The 20,816-nt window shown below is 44.1% G+C and overlaps 1 protein-coding gene across 1 annotated transcript in view; it reads right to left on the minus strand.

The window, feature by feature from the left end:
- Positions 1-20,816, minus strand: part of CFAP61 (cilia and flagella associated protein 61) — a 254,354-nt gene that overhangs the window by 126,137 nt on the left and 107,401 nt on the right. Inside the window, exons 15-17 of the mRNA XM_036824605.1 lie at positions 18,023-18,100; positions 15,672-15,878; positions 12,676-12,810 (exon numbers count right to left, since the gene is read on the minus strand). Coding sequence (XP_036680500.1) covers positions 12,676-12,810; positions 15,672-15,878; positions 18,023-18,100 — 420 coding nt within the window. The remainder of the gene's footprint in view (positions 1-12,675; positions 12,811-15,671; positions 15,879-18,022; positions 18,101-20,816) is intronic.

Raw genomic sequence — 20,816 nt, forward strand, 5'->3', positions numbered from 1 at the left:
TTTTAAAATCAGCAATCACCTCTGGTTTCACGGAGGCACCACACTGAGGTGAAATCAGGGTGCTTTTGGCCAGCAGAGCTTCACTATGGTGACCAGAAAGTGCTGCCTGAGCCTGATTCCCTGGAAGCACGGCTCCTTTTGGTTAAATACATAAACTACCATAAAACCCTCGATTATAACAACTACCGTGGTGATCATTCCAATGCAATTGAATTACATTTTTAAAAAAACAAAACAAACAAAAGCTAGGACATGATTGAAGATCGCCAAGGCAGGAGCCAGGGTATAGTGTGTAATTCTCGGTTACCACCACAGGTCCCCAGCCCTGGAGGGCGGGAGCCGGCTGCACGGTGGCTGAAACATGTGTGATATCGCGAAGCAGCCATAAAAGTCCTTTCTGGCTCCCACGCTTCTTCCACACCTTATTTATTCTCTTTTTTTCTCCCCCGTTTTTAAGTCATGCTTTTTGTTTTCTTCTTGCTTATTAAGTTGGTTACTATGGAGATCATGACATCAGTAATCTTGACTACGCTTAATGGTCTTGAGGCAACATACGGGGTAAAGGTTTTTATTCTTCCTGAAAGAGGTTCAACCCCAGACAAGAGCAGCAGCCTGAGGTCTGAGGCCTTCAAGCTGCCTCTCTGACAGGGGAGGGCACATGGGGGAGGGCACACGATGGGGGAGGGCACACGATGGGGGAGAACACACCACGGGGGAGGGCACACGATGGGGGAGGGCACACGATGGCGGAGGGCGCACCATGGGGGTGGGCAGAGCACTGGGGAGGGCACATCGTCGGGGAGGGCGCAGCAGCTCCCCAGCCATGCGGCCAGAATGGGCAGAAAGGCCACGCCCCCAGATACCCGGCACTTCAGTTTCCAAGGCTCATTTAATCCTTTGCCTCCGATGAACACAAATGCCATTTTCCCTTCAGATTCAGTGACTGTGTAAATAATGATAAATAAACTCAGACAGCTTTATGAAAATTACTAAAATGTGGAAGACTTTTAATGTACCTGTGCTCAATTTGAATGTAAAACCTCCCTAGGCTCTTGGTCTGTTTGGTGTTTCTCCTAGTCTTTCACATCTTTCAAGAAAGCATATCCTACATTGTTTCCACTAGAATTTATTAACAAGATGTACCATCTAAAAACTTTCACAAAAAGACCTAAAAGTTAGACTTATGCCCTTTCTAGTACAGGCATCTATTGACATAAAATCACGTCGGAACGAAGGGGCTATGCTTGTGTAACTGCTCCAGGGGCTAGAGGGAGTGGGCCGGCCCCGCCAGCAGCCTGCTGCGTCTGCCGTCCCTGTGTACATCACTGTCATCATCATAGTCAGCTACTGTTTTATATTAACAGATGCAATTCATTGCTGCCAAGTCCCCAGCCCCTCCTGACCCTCAGGCAGCAGCCAGGAGACGCCAGCCGTCGTACACACGCGCTTCTTCATTTCGACGCAGAGAGCAGGTTGAGAGGCTTTTCGGCCTCATGAGAGCCTGACTTTTGAGTCCCAAAAAATCAGAGTTGATGCTTCAAACAACAGATTTCAGAAGAACACGTGGTGATGGCAGAGTCTGTTGTCCCAAGACCAGATGAGGAGGTCAGTCGGAGGGAGAGAGAGAGAGGTAAATGCAGCCCAACTTCTCCTTCCCTCAGTTAAGGCCACAAAGCAGAAGGAGAGGGCAGGATCCCCAAGGGGGTTCTGGAGAACACGGAGGGTAGAGAGGCCTGTGCCTCATCGGGACGCCCGGCTGCCTCTCCCGAGAAGGTGGAGCCGTTTGAGGGTGGAGCCAGGGCAAGAGAGGATGAGGCCGGCCAGGAGCTTTCTGAAGCCCGGATGGTGTGGGAAGGAGGGAGGGAGAGAGAGGGCGCGCATGCTCCGGAACCTGAGTCCTGACCCGAAGAGGGGACCCCACTGCGAGCCCTGAGGGCCGGCTGGGAGCCTGGATACCAAAATGAGGGACGGCTGAAGACAGGCTGAAGCTCTGAAAATGAGCGAATGCCTGTGAGGAGGGAACACTCCTGAATGGACTCCATGTAAATGGTAAATGGCTAAATGTGCCTGGAATCAATGGAGATTCCTTGTCCTCCCATCAGGTGGAATGGAGGCTCCAAGCAGAGATTCAGCTGAGTTAAAGGAAAACGGGGAAATGAAAGGCTGTTGGCCATTTGCACACCTGATTATCTGCTTAAAAATCTACATCTCACTGTAGTATATGTATATACAATGGAATACTACTCAGCCATAAAAAAGAATGGAATAATGCCATTTGCAGCAACATGGATGGACCTAGAGATTATCATACTAAGTAACTCAGAAAGAGAAAGACAAATACCATATGATATCAGTTATATATGGAATCTAAAATATGACACAACTGAACTTATCTAAGACACAGAAACAGACTCACACACATAGAGAATAGACTTGTGGTTGCCAAGAGGGAGGGGGTGGGGAAGGGATGGATTGGGAGTTTGGGATTGGCAGATGCAAAGTATTTTATATAGAACGGATAAACAACAAGGTCCTATTGTATAGCACAGGGAACTATATTCAATATCCTGGGACAAACCATAATGGAAAAGAAAAAAAATGAATTTAAAAAAATCTACATCTCACAATAAAAGAGAGGGTTCCTCATGCTGGCGGTTTACTTAGATAACGCAAACACACTGCAAGGAGAAATCATCTTTCAAAGTTGGGAATCACAAGCTTTCATCTTCAAATTCTACAACGTTATCCCTTTTGATTAAAGAGATAGTAGCTTTACCTTTGACCTAGCAGAATTGTTTCTAGGAATTTACTGAAATGAACTCATGATGAATGTACTCAATAAAAATAAGGATGGACATGGTGGCATTGTTTATAATGATAAAAGTTTGTCAAAAACATTAGGGAACTGGCTACAAGCAGCAGCGGTGGCTCTCGGGATCTGGCATCCCTACACTGTGTCCCGGTGCCTCAGCCCAGCAGCTGCTCGGCCTGGGGAAGCTGATGTCACCAAGGACATGTGAAGCAGGAAGACAAAGGATGCTGCATTCCACAGGAGCTGCTCTCGTGAAAATGGGAAAGCAGGTGGGCAAACACTGGTTAAGTGACTTTTAAACCCCTCATTCACAATGAAGATACAAAAGCGTTGGAAGAATGGAGAGAAGAGGATTTTTCTGGAAATTTCCTCTATGAGAACTGTTGATGTGCTGTGGGTCGCATGCCACTCCACCCCTAGGAGGAGGGGTGGGGGGGGTGTCTCGTCCTTCAAGTCACAAGACGAGGGTTTGGGAGCCTCAGAGACCCTGGAGTGAGTTCCCACAATTAGTGGACACAGCACAGTGGCATGTGGTTCCCACCCATATTGACGAAACTGATGAGCCAGCCAGCTGCTGGGAGGCCGGAGGGAAGGTGGCCGTGCTGGGCGCATCTGCTGACCAGACAGCCTGGGCTTTTATCGGAGGTCCTTCCCGTAGGGCCGCCTGCAGGGGCAAATCAGACTCCGGCCGCAGAGTTGGAGGGTGCATTGCCTGCATTACAGGATGCAGGTGGGAGGTTGAGGCACAGGAATCTCTAAAGAAGCTCCAAGCACGTGCATGAGAAGAGCCGCCCAGCCCATGGGGCAGGAGCCACCCTCTGACACATGCCTGCTTTCCCAACTGTCCTTCCCCGCCCTGGTCCCAATTCCAGAAGGACCGGAAATATAGCTAAACAAGAACAAGAAACCAACAGGCTTTCTTTCCAAAAGCTAAATAATAATAAGCTAAATAGATGCTAAGCAGAGAGCATAGTGAGTTAGAAAGAGCAAGGAGGCCCCGCCCTCCTTCCCCAGCTACAGGCTTCAGTGGGGATATGGGGAGGACAGACTCTAATCTTTAGATGACAACTGAGTTTGAGTTTTGATTATTACACAAAATAAAACTGGACGTTTTACGGAATTAAGACCATGTTTTGTGATTTGGAGTGACCCACTGTAACTACCTAAAACTGACCAGAAAAGTCACAGGACTTGCCCACTCTCTGTCCGGGTGCATGGGAAACCCGGCCACGCGGGACGTATTCTCAGGGTGACTGACGGGAGACAGAGATCAAGGGGCCTCATGATTATTCCCACAAGTCCTGCTGGATTAACGTTCAGTTACATAACCAAACCTCTCCTAACCTCAGTTTCCCCCACTGCAAAATGGAGAAAATAACACATAAACTTCTCTGAGAATGTGGCAGGATAATCCAAGTGGGCACATAACACAGAGCCTGGCACAGAGGACAAGGAGGCCACCCAAACGACGCTCTAGAATACACAGTGACACGCAAGATGTTCACAACATCGGAAGTGAAAATGCTTGTTTCAAAACACTATGTGCGTATGACCCCGTATTTAATTGCATGTATTTTTTTTCACAGAAAATATTCTAGAAGTAAAAACACCAAAATATTAAGAAAGGTAATCTATAGCAGATTGCAGGTTTCATCCATTTTCTCTTTACTTTTTTTTTCCCCTAAAATTTCTACCATCAATATGCACTGCTTTTGTAACCACATATATTATTTTAATCAAAGGGAAAGATGTAACTTCCCTAGTGGGCATCTGCAGCTCTAATTGTCCCCTTTGTCGTTTTATATCCCCAGCTCCTTTAAAATACACAAAGCAAAGCTTCCTGTTGGCGGGCGTGCTTTTCCTCCCTGAAGGCGGATTCTGAAGAAGCCACTTAGCTGCGAAGGCCAGCTCCTGCCTGGTAGCTCGGGTCCACCCGGGAGCCTTGCTGGGCCGTGGCGTCCAGAGCTCTGCAGCCGGCAGCTGGTGCATCCCGAGGCCCTTCTGGACCTCCGCGGCCTTCATTACCCTGGCTCTGCAGGGAACAGAATGCATTTTTCCCCCTACTGGGTTGTGGCGAGAACCCCATCAGCATCTAAGAAAGCCTCAGAATTTTTTTTTTTTTTCTGTTGGTAGCTGTTTTAAAAGCGATCACATTATTAAAGGTGGGCTGAAGTGATGGACATGCTGGTGTGAAAAACAGAAAGTCCTCCACATCACTCCTGGGGTCTGGTTGGGCATTCCCTGTGCCGCAGGAGCTCTCCGAAACATTCGTGCAGGCCCCTGGGAGGCTGATGGGCCAGAGAGGGTGAGGCAGGGAAGATAAGTGCAGGAGAGATTTTATTTTAGAAAAAAAAATCTCTGCTTTCCAAAGAACTGAAGCTTAGATTGGTGGTGTACTGCCAAATATGTGCATGGTGCTCTCCCAAAGCGGTGAGAAAGCTCCACTCCTGAAACTGAAGGAACAGTCAGGTTCACGGCTCATGCATGGCCTTGCGTTGGCCAGCACCTCACCACTTACTAGTAGAGATGCTGAGCCTGATCTAAGAATGAGAGTACAAAATGGTGCCATCACTTGGGAAAATGGTTTGGAAGTTCCTCAAAATATTAAACCTAGAGTTACCATACGACCAAGCAATTCTACTCCTAGGTATAATACCCAAGAGAAATGAAAACATACATCCACATAGAAACTTGTGCACAAATGTTCACAGCAACATTATTCATAGTCGCCAAACAGTAGAAACAACTCAAATGTCCATCAACTGATGAATGGACAAGTAAAATGGTGTATGTACACACAACAGAGTATTATTCAGCAATAAAAAGGAATCAATGGGAACTTCCCTGGCGGTGGTCCAGTGGTTAAGACTCTGTGCTTCCATGCGCTCGATCTCTGGTGGGGGAACTAAGATCCCCCATGCCGTGCAGCACAGCCAAAAACAAAGGAATCAAATACTGATACGTACTGCAAATTGCTTGAACCTTGAAAAGATGCTCAATGAAAAAAGACAGTCACAAATACCATGTATTGTATAGTTCAGTTATATGAAATGCCCAGAAAAGGCAGATTCATAGAAACAGAAAGTAAAATAGTAGTTGCCTAGGGCTCGGGGTGGGGGGATAGGGAGTGACTACTAATGGGTTTCTTTTGGGGAGGGGTGACAAAAATGTTCTAAAATTAGACAGTGATTGTTGCCCAACTCTGTGAATATGCTAAGAACCAATAAATTGTTCAATTTAAATGGGTGAATTGTATGGTAGGTGATTTATATGTCAATAAAGCTGTTAAGGGGGGGGAGGGAAGATGGAGGAAGATGGCGGGTGGGGGGGGAGAGAGAAAGAGATCAACTCTCCTATAATATCTATCCTAGAAAACGATGATAAGATATAGGATTGATTTTTGACAATACTGAGATGTTAAGAAGTAACTTTACTTTTCACAATTTCTTATCACACCCTAGAGACCTCCTTTTGCTACTCTACCGCAACTCAATTTCTAAACAGTGTCCAGGCGGGTCCATCACGCCGCGCACCCCCATCCACCCCTCACCTCCTGAGTAAACCTTCAGTCGCTCATCCTGTGCATTTACTTGAGGGTTTTCTAACAACACCGTGAAGCCACACATAGCAAGGAAGTGAATCTTGAAAAACAGATAATGTGACCCACATACGGGGTTATTATTTTTTTCCACCTTTCTCAGCAGCTGCCACTATAATTTCGAAAGGTTTATAACAACGAGCTGACACAACAAAGAGAGACATGGAGATAGCCCGGATCAGCTGCTGTCCAAAAACTGACCCCAGGGCTCTATCCTGGACCCCTGTGTCTGCTCCCAGCCCAGCCAGGGTCAGGCTGGCACAGGAACAAACCCAAGGCTGGATGGCTCAGCCAGGAGGAAAATCCAGCTGTTCAGGAGGAAAGCCAATTATCTGTGGGTCACCTTTTGATTATGTAGCTGGTGCCAAAGATCTGGGAGATTCCAAAAGGTCTCTGTCAAGCCATCTTCCTTTTCTGTGGTTTGGTTTTCCTACAATAAGCCATGATATCACTGCTTCAACTTTTTAGATAAGAGAGCAAATATAATGGTATGAGTTTGGGCATCCAACTGCCTGGGTTTGAAGCTCTGTCAAGAATTCGCCTTTGGACAAGTCACTTACTCTCCCTCCTGCAAGCCTGTTTTCTTTATGTACATTGAAGACGACAGTAGCAGTAACTATTTACAAGTGTTGATATGAGGATTAAACGAGATAACTCGTTTAATGGGAAGCCTTTAGCGACAGCATGTTAGTAAGAGTAGTAGTAGTTGTTGTTTATTACTCTGTAACCTTTCTAAGAGGGAGGAATTTGATAACAAGGAGAATAAATCACTGATTCAAAAGTCATTTTGATGTACACATATACACTATGTACAATACTAAACTAGATAGTATTCAAAGAATTAGAAAGAAATGACCATACAACTTGTATTCTTTGTTTGAAAAAAAAAAGCTCACAAAGGAATTTATGTAAATTATTCTAAGAATGTCAGAGAAAAGGGTTCATCATAAATAGGAGGAAATGCATTTCCCATAGGTAGGGTAACTGTAGGAAATGGCGGGGAAGTGGCTTGAAAAAGCAAACTGGACTCATGGCGGTGATTTAAAGTGGGTTAATTTCATTTCAGGAAAATATCATCACCATGGTCACATTAATAATGTTCAGTGCATATATGATGTTGAAAAATATGGGTTTGCATTTTTAGAAACTTCTACCAAGGAGATTCTAAAGGGCTAATTTAAACACACACACACACACACACACACACACACACACACACAAGTACAACCAAGGAAAGTCTAACGCGGGCAGTGAAAGTTTCCAAGTTTAAGGAAGGGGTTGGAGAAACAATTAAGCTGGGGAAAATCTAGCAGGTGCTGGGAGAATAATGCAATTTCCTAGGGCAGCAGATGTACAAGTGAAACAGTATCCAGCAACAGTCCATCAGATGGTAATTATAGCTGAACTGGGGAAGAACAGCCCAGATGAAAGGGGCGATTCAAAGGGTAACCGAATGCCAGAGCGTGACATCTTCCTGAGAGATCACACACTAGGAAAAATCGGGCCAGCACTTAGCTCCGAGAAGGGGGGTTAAACAAACCGTCATTTTTCTTTTGTAGAAGGACAAAGGGAAAACGGAGCCTTCAAATAATTCATTAGTTGAGATTTAAACAGACCGTCACTGATAAACAACCACAAAAAAAATAACAGGCGTTGATCACTCTGAAAGTCTGATTCCTGAGATGATTCTGTCATCTGAAAGATGATGGATTGATCTGGTCCAAAAAATTTTTGAAAAAAAAAAAAAATGGAGAGGTGAGTTGACACGGTAATTCTATGAATACTAGAAATCAACACAGAGAACCAAAGTGACTGAAGTGGATGATGGGGAGCATCTCTTAATACTGAAGCAAAGGTAGGAGCTTTGTAAGTTCAAAGCAGATTTTCTGGTGTTTAGTATGGCAAGTAAGAGTCATTTAAAACCCCAGTCTTGGAAAGGAAACCATGCCTCCGACCAGACACATTCCCTCCCAACGGATTCCGCAGAACAGGTCTGACCCCGGCAGGGCTGTTCCTCCCGAGTCTGGCTCTCACTCTTGGGGACCCATGCAGCCCTCTCCCATCCCTGGTTTAACCAGCCCTGAGCAGCCCCACGTTAATACCGACACTGGGCTGTACCCTCCCCGAGGACAGGGCCCCTGTCACGGTCATCTTTGAATCCCTATGGGGAGGCAGGAAGGACAGCAAGCCAGCGTGCCCAAAGAACCACCCGAAAGTTAAGTGTGGGTCAAATTGGTCCACAGTCTTTAATTAATATGGCCATCAGTTCATTCAGCCAAATTCTGAGTACTTCCCTGATCATAGTTCTCATGCACGTGGGCCACACTGATTCATTTCATTAAAAATTCAGGATAATTCTCAGAACGCAAATGCACAGGCCAAGACAGCCCATTCAAGCTAAGAAACGAATCTTCTCGGTCCATGCCACGTGGATTACGGTTAGGAAAAAGCCTTCTCTTATCCACGTATCTCTGCTGGTTGACTGTGGCGACATGATGAATCTTCCGGGCCTACCTCTGTGATGTGTGATGAAGACCGTTCACATGTTTTCCAGGTCCTTTCTTGTGACCTGACACGGGGCACACTGTCAATTGATACGAATGACAGGGACAGTTCGGTGGCAGGGACACCGACTCATCTAAACCAGGCAGCAGCTTCCTGACCTTGGGGTGGGGGGAGCACACTACCCTGCCACCCAGAGATGAATTTCAATCTCTGCTGGCTTGTGCCAGAGTCAAACTGGCAACCCACCGAGATGAAACGCTTTCTATCCCATTACTCATGCCTGAAGTGATCTGTTCCCTTGAAGACTGGCTTCCTAGGTGAAAGCCAGGGAACGGATGGTCAGTCTGAGATGGGATAAAAAGTATGAAAGGTCAGTGCCCAGCGAGAGCAGTGTGTGGACATGTGAGGGCGCTGAGGGATGCTCGCAGCTCCGGGCAGAGGGGAGTGTAAAACTTAAAGGGACAAAGAGGGATTCATTTAGTAAGACAATCGCTCAACTTGAATGGCTGCAATACTATTTGCTCTGCTAAGAAATCAATGTGCTTAAGACCCTGTAGAAAGTCCTCCTAAAAATTTTCCATCTGGCTCACCTTGACTCAGGTAATCAGCCTAAAACATTAAATCCGCCTACAATGTTTTTTAAAATTTAAAATAATGTAATGTAGTATTTTAACGTTTGAACGTCTAGGCTCATCCCATGTGGATTATGCTCTCGATAATCCTCTGGTCCAACTTTAAGATTTCTAACATTTTCACTAAACCTTGTTTACTAAATCTGAATCTTTACTAAACCCTTCTCAAGAATAAGTACAACAAGCAGCAGTAAAGTACTTCTTAAAAAGTCAGAATTCACCAACAGAGTAAACAACACAGCACAAAGTGTCGGATACTGAGCACCAGCCCCACCCATCTGGTAAGTGGTTGTCTTCCTGGAGCAGGGATTTAAAAACCCATCCTTGGGGACTTCTCTGGTGCTCCAGTGGGTAAGACTCCGTGCTCCCAATGCAGGGGGCCTGGGTTTGACCCGTGGTTGGGGAACTACATGCCACATGCACGCCGCAACAAAGATCCTGCGTACCACAACTAAGACCCGGCGCAGCCAAAATTAATCAATCAATCAATCAATTAATTAATTAAACAAAATCCATCCTCTGCTATGTCTTGAAATAAGCCGGGGCTCTGTGGGGACACAGCACAGAGAGACGGCCATGGAAAAGCTTATTAAATGTAAGCAATGATTTCAACTCATAGCAACCTGGGAAGTCATGATAGGACTGTTTTATTTTATTTATTTATTTATTTTTTACAAATCTATTTATTTGTGGCCGCACTGGGTCTTCGCTGTTGTGCACGGGCCTTCTCCAGTTGCGGCAAGTGGGGGTCACTCTTCGGTGCAGCGCGCGGGCCTCTCACTACGGACGCCTTTCCCGTTGCGGATCACGGGCTCCAGGCGCACGGGCCTCAGCAGTTGTGGCACGCTGGCTCAGCAGTTGTGGCTCATGGGGCTCTAGAGCGCAGGCTCAGTAGTTGTGGTGCACGGGCCTAGCTGCTCCGTGGCATGCGGGATCCTCCTGGACCAGGGCTCGAACCCGCATCCCCTGCATTGGCAGGTGGACTCCCAACCACTGCGCCACCAGGGAAGTCCCGGTAGGGTTGTTTTAAGTGAAACAAAATGTTTTCTCTGGCTTTTTCCCCACCAGGAGCTCCAGCTCACCTCAAAGTCATCCAGTTCTGGAGATTCCCAGGGGTGGGGGTGGGGTGAGGATGGGGAAGCTCCAGAGGTGCAGGAACACGGCTCTTGATAGCAGGTGGCAGCCCCGTGCTGCTCCCCGTCCGCCCAGCCACACCCCTCACGCCCCCTGAGGACCGGCTGAAGGTGCTGGGGCCGCGGGCTGCCGCCGACACGTGAGGGCTTCTCTCGGCCTGGCCACGTGGTCTATCCCAACTCAAAGGCATCTCAGCAGTGGCTGCAAGAGGGCAGCACCTCTCACACAGAAGCTGCATCTCTGTACTTTGTACCTGTGGCCGCTTCTCCTGGGATCAGCAGGACATCACATAAGCTGTGTTTCAGTGACGGATATAGATGAGGCCACCCTTCCTGACCCCGACACGCTCTCTTGGCTCTCATTCCAAAGGAGTCCAATCCCAGGATCTCCACACACCAGCAGACCACCTGGTGGTCGACCCCACGGTCCTGCAGATTTGCCCGGGGCCCCTTCCTCTCTAGAGTGTGATGCTGGGGCCCTGCTACCTAGGGACACACTTGTGGTCTTGGATGAAGTGATGACATGTATCTGTTGCAAGATGATAAGGGAGGAAGGAGAAGTGGGTGGGGCCATTGAAGATGCAAAACTGGCCAAGAGTTGAACCCTGTTGGAGCTGTTTCTGTGCAGCCCATCGTGTGGGCTGAAACACGTGCCCATCTGCCTTCAGAAGCTTTTAGAGCAAGTGGGCAGAGTAATTCTGTGTCTGTTAAACCTAGTGATCAAATAATAGGACCTGAATTTGGTCTCTGTTTTTAATCTCCTTCTTCTAGGAATTCACATTTCACAAAACTATCAGTCCATGAGGGATTGTACATGAAAAAAAGAAGACGAGGTCCCTCAGCACAGACAGAAGGAGAATCCCTGCTTTGTAGAACTTGCTCTACTTTTGTACATGCTTCACATTTTCCATAATGAAGATTTGGGGAGGGCAAAAGAATTGCTATTTGTTTTTAGTCTCTACTCAAATACAAAGTTAGAACTTAGAAAATAAATATAAATTTATTTTTTATTTTACAAATATAAAGACTTAGGACTTTATACATAGGACTTAGAGCAGCCTGGGTCACAGTAAGCAGCTGCCTCTAAGATGGGTCTTGGTGGACCCACCCGCCATATGTAAAGCAGGAGCTCGGGACCGTGGGGTGACGCATGTCCTGCAAAACTGGGGTGTTGACTTGAGCACCATTTCCAGCACCATTTTTAGCTCCTTGGCTAAACGTTTGGAGAGTTTAAACTTTCCACTTTCCTCTTTTCTCTCTCACAAAGAACAAGTGTCAGCCCACTGAGGGGTGTTTTTCTACCGTATTTAAGTGGAAGTGTGCGCATACAGTACAAGCTTACATGTAAGTCAGCCTGACAAAGTCACGCTTCCAGCCAAGCTCCTGAACACGGCTCTGTGTATGGTTGTTTACACGCACACTTCCACTGAAAGCGAAATCTAGGTTCTGTTTGGTCCCTTTTCCTGTTCTGGTACTAAGAGTGTTCCAGGGCTGTGCAATCTAAGGTCAAAGCCCCTGCCACCCAGGACAGCTGAGACGGTCCTGTTCATCATGCGGACTCCCCCAGGAGTGAACAAACCTAGCACAGGACTCAGCCCCAAACGTCCTCACGCAGCCAGACCTAGGTTCTCAAACCGAGAACGCAGAGCATGAAGGAAAGGGGAGTCTGCTTTGGAGCAAGGGGGCTAAACCCAGAAAGATGCTGGGAGGTGAACACCAAGCCACTGGTACTGAGACGCAGCAGCCCGCGGCGGCGTCCCCGGTGGCGGGGCGGGGGCGCGTCACGAGGGACCACATGGCGCCCGCTCTGCTCCGGGCTCGCTGCGGAGGCACCACCCTAGGGCAGGGGCCGCTGGGAGGGAGCCTGGGCTCCGGGATGAAGGAGCAGCCGTTGGGCTCCGGCTCCGCGTAGGCAGCGCCGCCCCATCTGCCACGCCCGCCCGCCCGCTAGCGCGCGCTGGCACTGCGCCCCGCCTGCTGCCGCCGGCTACCTACCGCGTCCTTGGAGACCTCCTTTGATGGGGCGTTGATGCCAAGCTTTTCCAGGGGATAGACAATCTGTCGTCGGGGCCGCACGGGAACCAAGTAGTGGAGGGCGGACGTCAGCGAGTGGGCGCTGGAGCTCTGGAACTGGGAGACAGCGACCTCAATTTTAGGGGGGAGGGCGTGGGAGCCGCGCGCACATTTGCCGGCGCGCGCCTCGACAAATACAAAACTCCCAACCCGGCCAAACCGGAGAGGGGGGGGAAACCAGCAAATAAACAAACATACTCTTCGACCAGAGGAATGAATTGTAGATAATGCCTGACACTAATGAAGATAATTACGGGAGTAATTGCATTACTATCTCTGTGGGAATGACAGATAAACAAGTGGTTTGGTTTATGGGATTTTTCAGCTCAAGTATTTTCCCCAGGAGGATATTCTTCTCCGTAGTGATCATGAATCAGCTCGATTTGACCCCATTAAGCTGTGTTATCTGCGTCCTGGTAACCTTTGCGTGTTTCACACAAGCTGCTTTAAGAAGGCACATAGATAAAAATGTCATCTGAGGGGCAATAGGGCGCAGATGTGAAAATCCTCATGTTTGTGAAAAGTCACTGCTACTTCAGCTGGACCTTTGTTGATCAGATAAGTGTTTTAAAACAAAAGGATAAGACCAGAGAGTGGAGGGGGAAGGGGGCTGGGTCAGATTACTCTGCTTTATATTAATACTAAATAATGAGCTGGATTTATGCTTACTGAAATGGGCTACAATAAATCATGTTTTAGGCGAATGCTTTAAATATTAATTTTATCCAATTTTTAGACTTCGCAGAGAAAACTGAACATGGTGATCTTTATTTCTTTCACATTTATGAAATCTTAGGGGTTTTGGTGAAACCCCTAAGCTTTGGGTATTTCAACTGTGTAAACCTCAAGAGTTAAACTGTCAAACCAAAAATTTTTAATGAGACATTTACCGAATTTAACCTGGAAAGCAAAGAAAGTAAAACGGAACTGTAGCTGTAGTTTAATAAATGACGTGGTTTACACATGACTTATTTGTGGTTCTGAAAATAGCCCCTAGGCCTTTCTAAGAGCTTCTGGAAGGGATTTCTAAAATCCTTCACTACTGAACTTCACCGCCTGATTTTACACACTGAAAAACAGAACCCAGGGATCTCTAGCCAAAGCTGTGTTTTTAAGCCTGGAAGAGCTCTCAGTACATATTCTTGCAGGAGGGTATGGAGAAAACCGTCTTCATCATGTCAGCCAAAAGCTCACTTGTACTGCAGTCAACTGGGGATTTATAGCAGAATTTGGAGATTCTTACCTGTACTATTTGGTATTGCTTCTTGCACTTATTTAAATGTACGTGTATAAATCAACTAGAGGTGCAGACAGAGAGGAAATCTGTTTCCAAGTGTGTTTCTATGTTATATATACAATAGCGCGTAACATGGTCCTAATTCCACACCATGGAGGGAAATACGTGAACACTCAATGAGTTCAGTTCAAGTCACCATTTTTTAGGATGCATGCAAAAGGACTTTCTACCAACTGGGCACAGGCAGGCAACATTGGGAATAAAAACTGAGAATGTAATATCACATCCTTAAAGGTCACCAAATTGGCACTTGGCCAAATGTGAAGTACAAAGAAATTGTGCAGGACCGGGATTTGAAGGCAAAACTGTTAAACTTCCCACGTCCCAGGTTCAAATCTGGGGCATTCACATTGCTGTAGGGCTGCATTTTGATAGGAAAAAAATCATCACTAGAGCATATTCTACATTCGCTACCTATCTTTTCCATGTTTTTTCTTCTTTCTCCTCCATTCCTTCTGTTTTTCCCCAAAAGGCATTTGTCAAATAAGATACATTGGTAAAATTACTGTTATGTGTATGTACCCATATACCTTAGATTGTTTTTAAGTTTAATAATTAGGAGCATTTAAAAAACCCACTTAGCTCACCATGGTAACTAAGAAGAAACGTGACAATGTCAGACTCTAGGCAGAGACTAAGAAAGTTTTTGGTCACGAATGGGATCTTATGGGACAATTTCTACCTAGGGGGGTAGAAATTTCTACCTGGGGGTTCAGTTCTCAACACCCCTCAAGTCTGCATCAACACTGTCAGTGACAGAGGGACCATCTTGCAGGAAAGAACTGCTTGGGGATCCAGCTCCAAAAAGCCCTTGCCTGTGAGCAAGCAGGACACTGCGTGTGAGCACGTGTGAGCGCATGTGAGTGTGTGGGACTCTTCTACGTAACAGGGCTGCAGCTCTGAACAGGACTAACAGCTCCAGCTTTACGGCACAAGACAGAATGTGAGCGAGTGAGAAGTGCTATGAAGGAGACTGAAGCAGGATACACAGAAGCAGGAAGCAAGAGCTTGCTATTTGTGTACAATATACATAATGTATACACAGCAGATACGTGTTTGTTATAGAAGTATTGCTCTATGTAAGTACAAGTATTATGCGGACATAGAGGTATCTACTACATAAAGATTACATCAGTAACACGTATCTCCACTTTTTATCCATCACTTTTATGGGCATGTTATACTGCTGTTTTGCAACGCCGTGATAGCACACCAGTATTAAGGATTGAGCTAATTTATTCAATGGGTTCACTACTAGAACACTCTTTGCTTGAAGAACATCATAGGACATTTTGGCATTCACTAATTCACATGAGAAATAATTTGATTTTCACATCCCTTAGAGTGTTTTTCCATAGCTTTCAGTGTCTGTTTTGTAGATATGGAAAAGCCAACAATTTGTTCTACTAATTATATGGATTGTGATGGTTTCAGAAATTCAAAGCCTTCTGGGTTTTCACTGTAGTGTAAGAAAAGGACCAAACTCAATATGGCCATTTGAAATTCAGAGCCACGTTATAATCAAAATACATGGAGTGAAGAAGAAATAAAATATGGCACATGACACAAATGACACCGTGACACAGATCTGCTGGAAAAGTGACTTAAGACATTCTTTTACCTTGCCTTCCTTGGTTCGCGGGTAAACAGGGTAGTAGAGACAGGACTTATATCCTAAACGGAGGATCTCCTTTAGAAAAAACTTGGTGTAGTGCTGAAAAATGGGGTTCAGGGCAAAGTGATACAGGTGGCCATGCTCTTCACGCTGGTGGTGACTAAAGTATATGAAGTCTTCAATATTGTAGTGGGATCGTATGTACTCTATATCCTAAAAAAAGAGGTGAGAAAGGACATCTAAGAAGGTTTTAAACAAACGGCATGCACTTTCTGAGAAACATCATTTAAAAATGACTTTAGGTACAATAGTGAGAGATGAGTTTTTCCCTCCTATTATTTACTATTTCATTTTCATTGTTAATTTTTTAAAAGCTAAAACTTATGTTTCCTGAAAGTCACTTGCTTTGATGGCTTACTTCTGGAGGGTGGCTCAGAGCTTTGGAATTTGTTCCTCACAGCTGTGCTAAAAACTTGGAGAGCCTTGAGTCCCTGCTCATGGACAGCCTCCCAGTGGCCAGAGCAATGCAATGGAGAAGCAGATATACACAACCGTCAAAGAGCCCATGCCAACCATCCACACTGATAATCTCTCATTCATGACATGGAGAGACTTTTGGGGAAAACTGACAAATGCAAAAGACCAGTTAGAGAAACATACAGCTCACTCCAGAGGAAACAGAGGTTATCCAGCAAACGGAGGAGAATTTAAAAAAAATTCTACTCAGTGTCCTCAGAGATACCAAAAAAGGATCTCGCATAAAACATAACAAACAAGCTCCTACAAAAAAGGAACAATAAGAGAACACGGAAGAGACCTGGAAGTTAAACACATGAACTCTGAAATTAAAATTCCAATAGAAGGCCTGGATAATAGACTAGATGTGGCTGAACAATAAATTAGGAATCTGGAAGATAAAATCAAGGACAACTCTTAGAATGAAGAGTAAGAAGTACAAGAGATTAAAAAGTACAAGAAGAAAGGTAGAGACAGTGAAGGGTCACTTCCATTCAAAAGGAATTTAAGACAGGAGAGATAGAGAAATGAAAGGGAAGAAATCATTAATGAAATCATAGAAGAAAGATGTTCCCAAGCTCAAAAGAGGCATAAGATACTTCATAAGAATTTTTGAATAAAAGGGAAAAACTAATTCTCAGAGAGAAAGCAAACATATATACATTTATTTACATCAGACTGTATTTTATCTGTAACATTGGATACTGGAAGATGATGAGAGTAAAAACATCAACACTCTGATGAGAAATATTTGCATAAGAAGTCTATTCAACAGCTGAATGAGTGTTCAAGTGTGAGGACAGATGAAACTTGTATATGTGTGTGGACTCAGAGACCCTACCCTCTTCCACCCACTCGCCAAGAATTCTTAAGATATATTGAATCAAAAGAGAAATGAATCTAAGAACAAGGACAATTGAAACACATTAGAGAAATAAAGTCATACGAACATCTCAATAAATGCGAAAAACACATTTATAAAATTCAAATACCCATGCGTAACAAAACTTTTAGTAAACTAGAAATAGGAGAGAAGTTCCTTAACATGATAAAGGGTAGCTTCCAGAAGCCATGTTCCCAGAAGGGAAGGTCTCAATATATAAATTATCAGTTCTGCCTAAATTGTTCTGTAAAATCTACATAGGCACAAATAAATTCATAGTATTACAAGGTTTATCTGGAAAAGAAAATACCCAAGTTTAATCAAGAAATTTTAGGCAAAAAATATAAATAAGAGAAGACTTCCCTACCAGATACCAAAGCACGTGATAGTGCAACAGATATCAACAAATAAATCCATGGAACAGAATAGAGAGCAAAAGTAGACACAGACACATGGAAATTTAATAATATAAAGGCAGCATTTTAAATCAGTAGGGAAAGAATGGACTACTCAGTAATAAATACTTTGGAATAATTGGCTATGCACTGGGACAAAATAAAATTAGATGTCCACTTAACACACACACACGCACGCACACACACACGATGCATGAAAATAAGTGCAAGGAAGAATGTTGGAAGGGACAAATCCCTAACTCTTAATAGTGGTAATCCTTTGGGGAGGGAGCTGGGACTTTTTTTTGGTGATGGAGGGTTATTTGAATTTTTAGATGGTGAATATTTTCATGTATTCTTTGTAATATTTTAAACATTTTGAACCGAAAAAAAAATGGAGATTTGAAAGGCTGCCCAGTGGGATGCAAGCAGATCTACAGCCTTCAGAAAATGAGACATTCATCCTAAATAAGTAAAAATGAAACTTCAAAAGAGGCATTGTGTGCTAATTCACGAGAGGGAAAGGCACGATCAAGGGAAGTAGTATCCACTTCACAATTTACCATTTCATCTCTGATCACTGCAATGCCAACTACTTGTTCTGCAACTTCGGCTACAAATGCCTGCAGTGGTGTTCCATCCTGACAAGAGAAGCAGATATTTTAAGACCCTAAAAAATATTGCTATTAGTGTTTCCGTAAGCTGTCAATAAAGGGTTTCAACCGTGATCACATAACGACAATGATAAAGCCACCATCCTATCACCACTTACCTCTGGGCCAGGTAATAGGTTAAATGCCCTCTTTGTATGCATTTAACCCTCACTCCAACCCTCTGAGGTAAGTATTACCATTATATCCCTACTTCATTTACGAGAAAATAAGGCTTGGGAGGCTGCCTTGCCAAGATCTCCAGCTGGCACAGGATGGATCTATTGATTCAAACCACATTCCTTTGACTGGGAATCTGTTTTCTTTAGCGTGACATCAGTGGTTCTCAAACACTGTCATCCCAGGCCCCCTGCGTCCTGAGGATGCTAAAGAGCTTTGGTTCACGTATGTAATGTCTACCACTATTTTCTATATTAGAAATTAAAACAGAAAATTTTTAATTCTTTTATTAATTTTTGTTGAATTTATTAATTAAAGCACATGTTTTAGTTTGATAAAAATATTTAGAGAGAAGAGTAGCATTGTTTCATATTTTTGCAAATCTCTTGAATATCTGGCTTAATGGAAGACGGCTGGATTCTCACACCTACTTCTGTATTGTATTCAATCTGTTGTAACATGTTATTTTGGTTGAAATATATGCCCAAAAAATCTGTCTTCACAAAGATACGTAGTTGGAAAAGGGAGAAGTATTTAAATAATATTTTCAGATAATTATGGATATTCTCCTTTGATGCGCCACCAAAACTCAACATGTAGTAAGTAGTGTTTTAAAGATAAGTTGCAATGTGGCTCTGAAACCATGTCAGTGAACTTTGTATACCCTACTACATTAAAATTTATTGGTCTCTTTTGCACTTTGAATCTTTTACCAATGCATGATTTTGTAACATCATGTACTGTCCATCTGGAAAATATTGATTCACCAAGCTTATGCAGATTTTCCAAATGTTGACCTATTTCATTACAAAATATCAAAACATTGCATTTGGTAATATCACCACCAATCTCATCAGAAAAAGGTTTTTTAAGTTTTGGGAAGCTGTCAAGCTCATGATGGCAGATACTGACTTTCTAAAAGTCTAATTTTTTCTTGAAAGCATGGACTTTGTCATGGGGGAGCACATGCTGTCAGTTGTTTCCTTGGAGTGACACTCTCACCTCATTCATTTTTAAGAAAAAGTTTGCCAACTCCCCAGGACTGAATTACCATATTTTGTCTGCCAGCTGTTCTGTGACAACGGTGCTGCTTCAGCCTGCAATTCAAACAACTGCAGAAACATTTTTCTTGAAACAACCAACATACTTCAGTCTGCAGCCAAGAGCGGTGTGTGCACGTCTCATTTTGCTACACAGAATACTGCAAATACATGTACTCAAGGGCTAAGACTTAGTAAGTTAATGTTTACAGCTTCAAGGGAAACTGGCTTTCCCTTTTTTTTGAATTTTAATTAAAATGCCTATGGAGATAGTTGCAGATTCACCAGCAGTTGTAAAAAACAATACAGAGAGGTTCCTTCTACACTTTGCCCAGTATCCCATAATGGTAACCTTTGCAAAACACTAGTATCATATGACAAGCAGGGAGCCCACATTGATGCCATTTCGTGCACGCGTGCGTGTGTGTGTGTGTGTGTGTGTGTGTGTGTGTGTGTGTGTGTATTAAGATCTATGCAATTGTATCCCCTGTGTAGGTTCATATGTCCGCCACTGCAGTCAAGATACTGAACAGTTCCAACACAAGGATCTCTTGGGTTGCCTATTACACCACACCCATCTGCCTCCTGCTCCACTTCCATCCTTAACCCTGGCAACAAACGATCCGTTCTCCAGTTCTAAAATGTTGTCATTTCAAAAATGTCATATAAGTGAAATCATACAGTATGTAACCTCTAGGGACTGGCTTATTTTTCCATTTAGCCTAATTCTCTGGACATCCACCCAAGCTGATGTATGAATCAACAGTGCATTCCTGAATAGTACGGAGGGCCCCTAAAAAACTAAAAGTAGAACTACCATATGATCCAGCAATCCCACTTCTGGGCATATATCCAGAAAAGAAGAAAACTCTAATTTGAAAAGATACATTCACCCCAATGTTCATAGCAGCACTATTGACAATAGCCATGACATGGAAGCAATCTAAATGTCCACCAACAGATGAATGGATAAAGAAGATGTGGTACATATATACAATGGAATATTACTCAGCCATAAAAAGAATGAAATTTTGCCATTTGCAGCAACATGGATGGACCTAGAGATGACCATAGTAAGTGAAGTAAATCAGAGAAAGACAAATACCATATGATATCGCTTATTTGTGGAATCTAAAAAAATGATACAAATGAACTTATTTACAAAACAGAAACAGACTCACAGACATAGAAAACAATCTTATGGTTACCAAAGGGGAAAGGGGAGGGAGGGATAAATTAAGAGTTTGGGATTAACAGATACACATTACTTACTATATATAAAATATATAAACAACAAGGACTTACTGTATAGATACACATATATTTATCTGAATCACTTTGCTGTACCTGAAACTAACACAACATTATAAATCAACTATACTTAAACAAAGAAACAAAAAAAAACCGGTGCATCCCTTTGCACTGATGCGCACTATTCCATTGCATGGAGTTGCCACGGCTCACCCTACCCATTCCCCTGTTGGAGG

The sequence above is a fragment of the Balaenoptera musculus genome, chromosome 15 (genome assembly GCF_009873245.2).
Source record: "Balaenoptera musculus isolate JJ_BM4_2016_0621 chromosome 15, mBalMus1.pri.v3, whole genome shotgun sequence".
In the NCBI taxonomy this organism is placed as follows: Eukaryota; Metazoa; Chordata; class Mammalia; order Artiodactyla; family Balaenopteridae; genus Balaenoptera; species Balaenoptera musculus.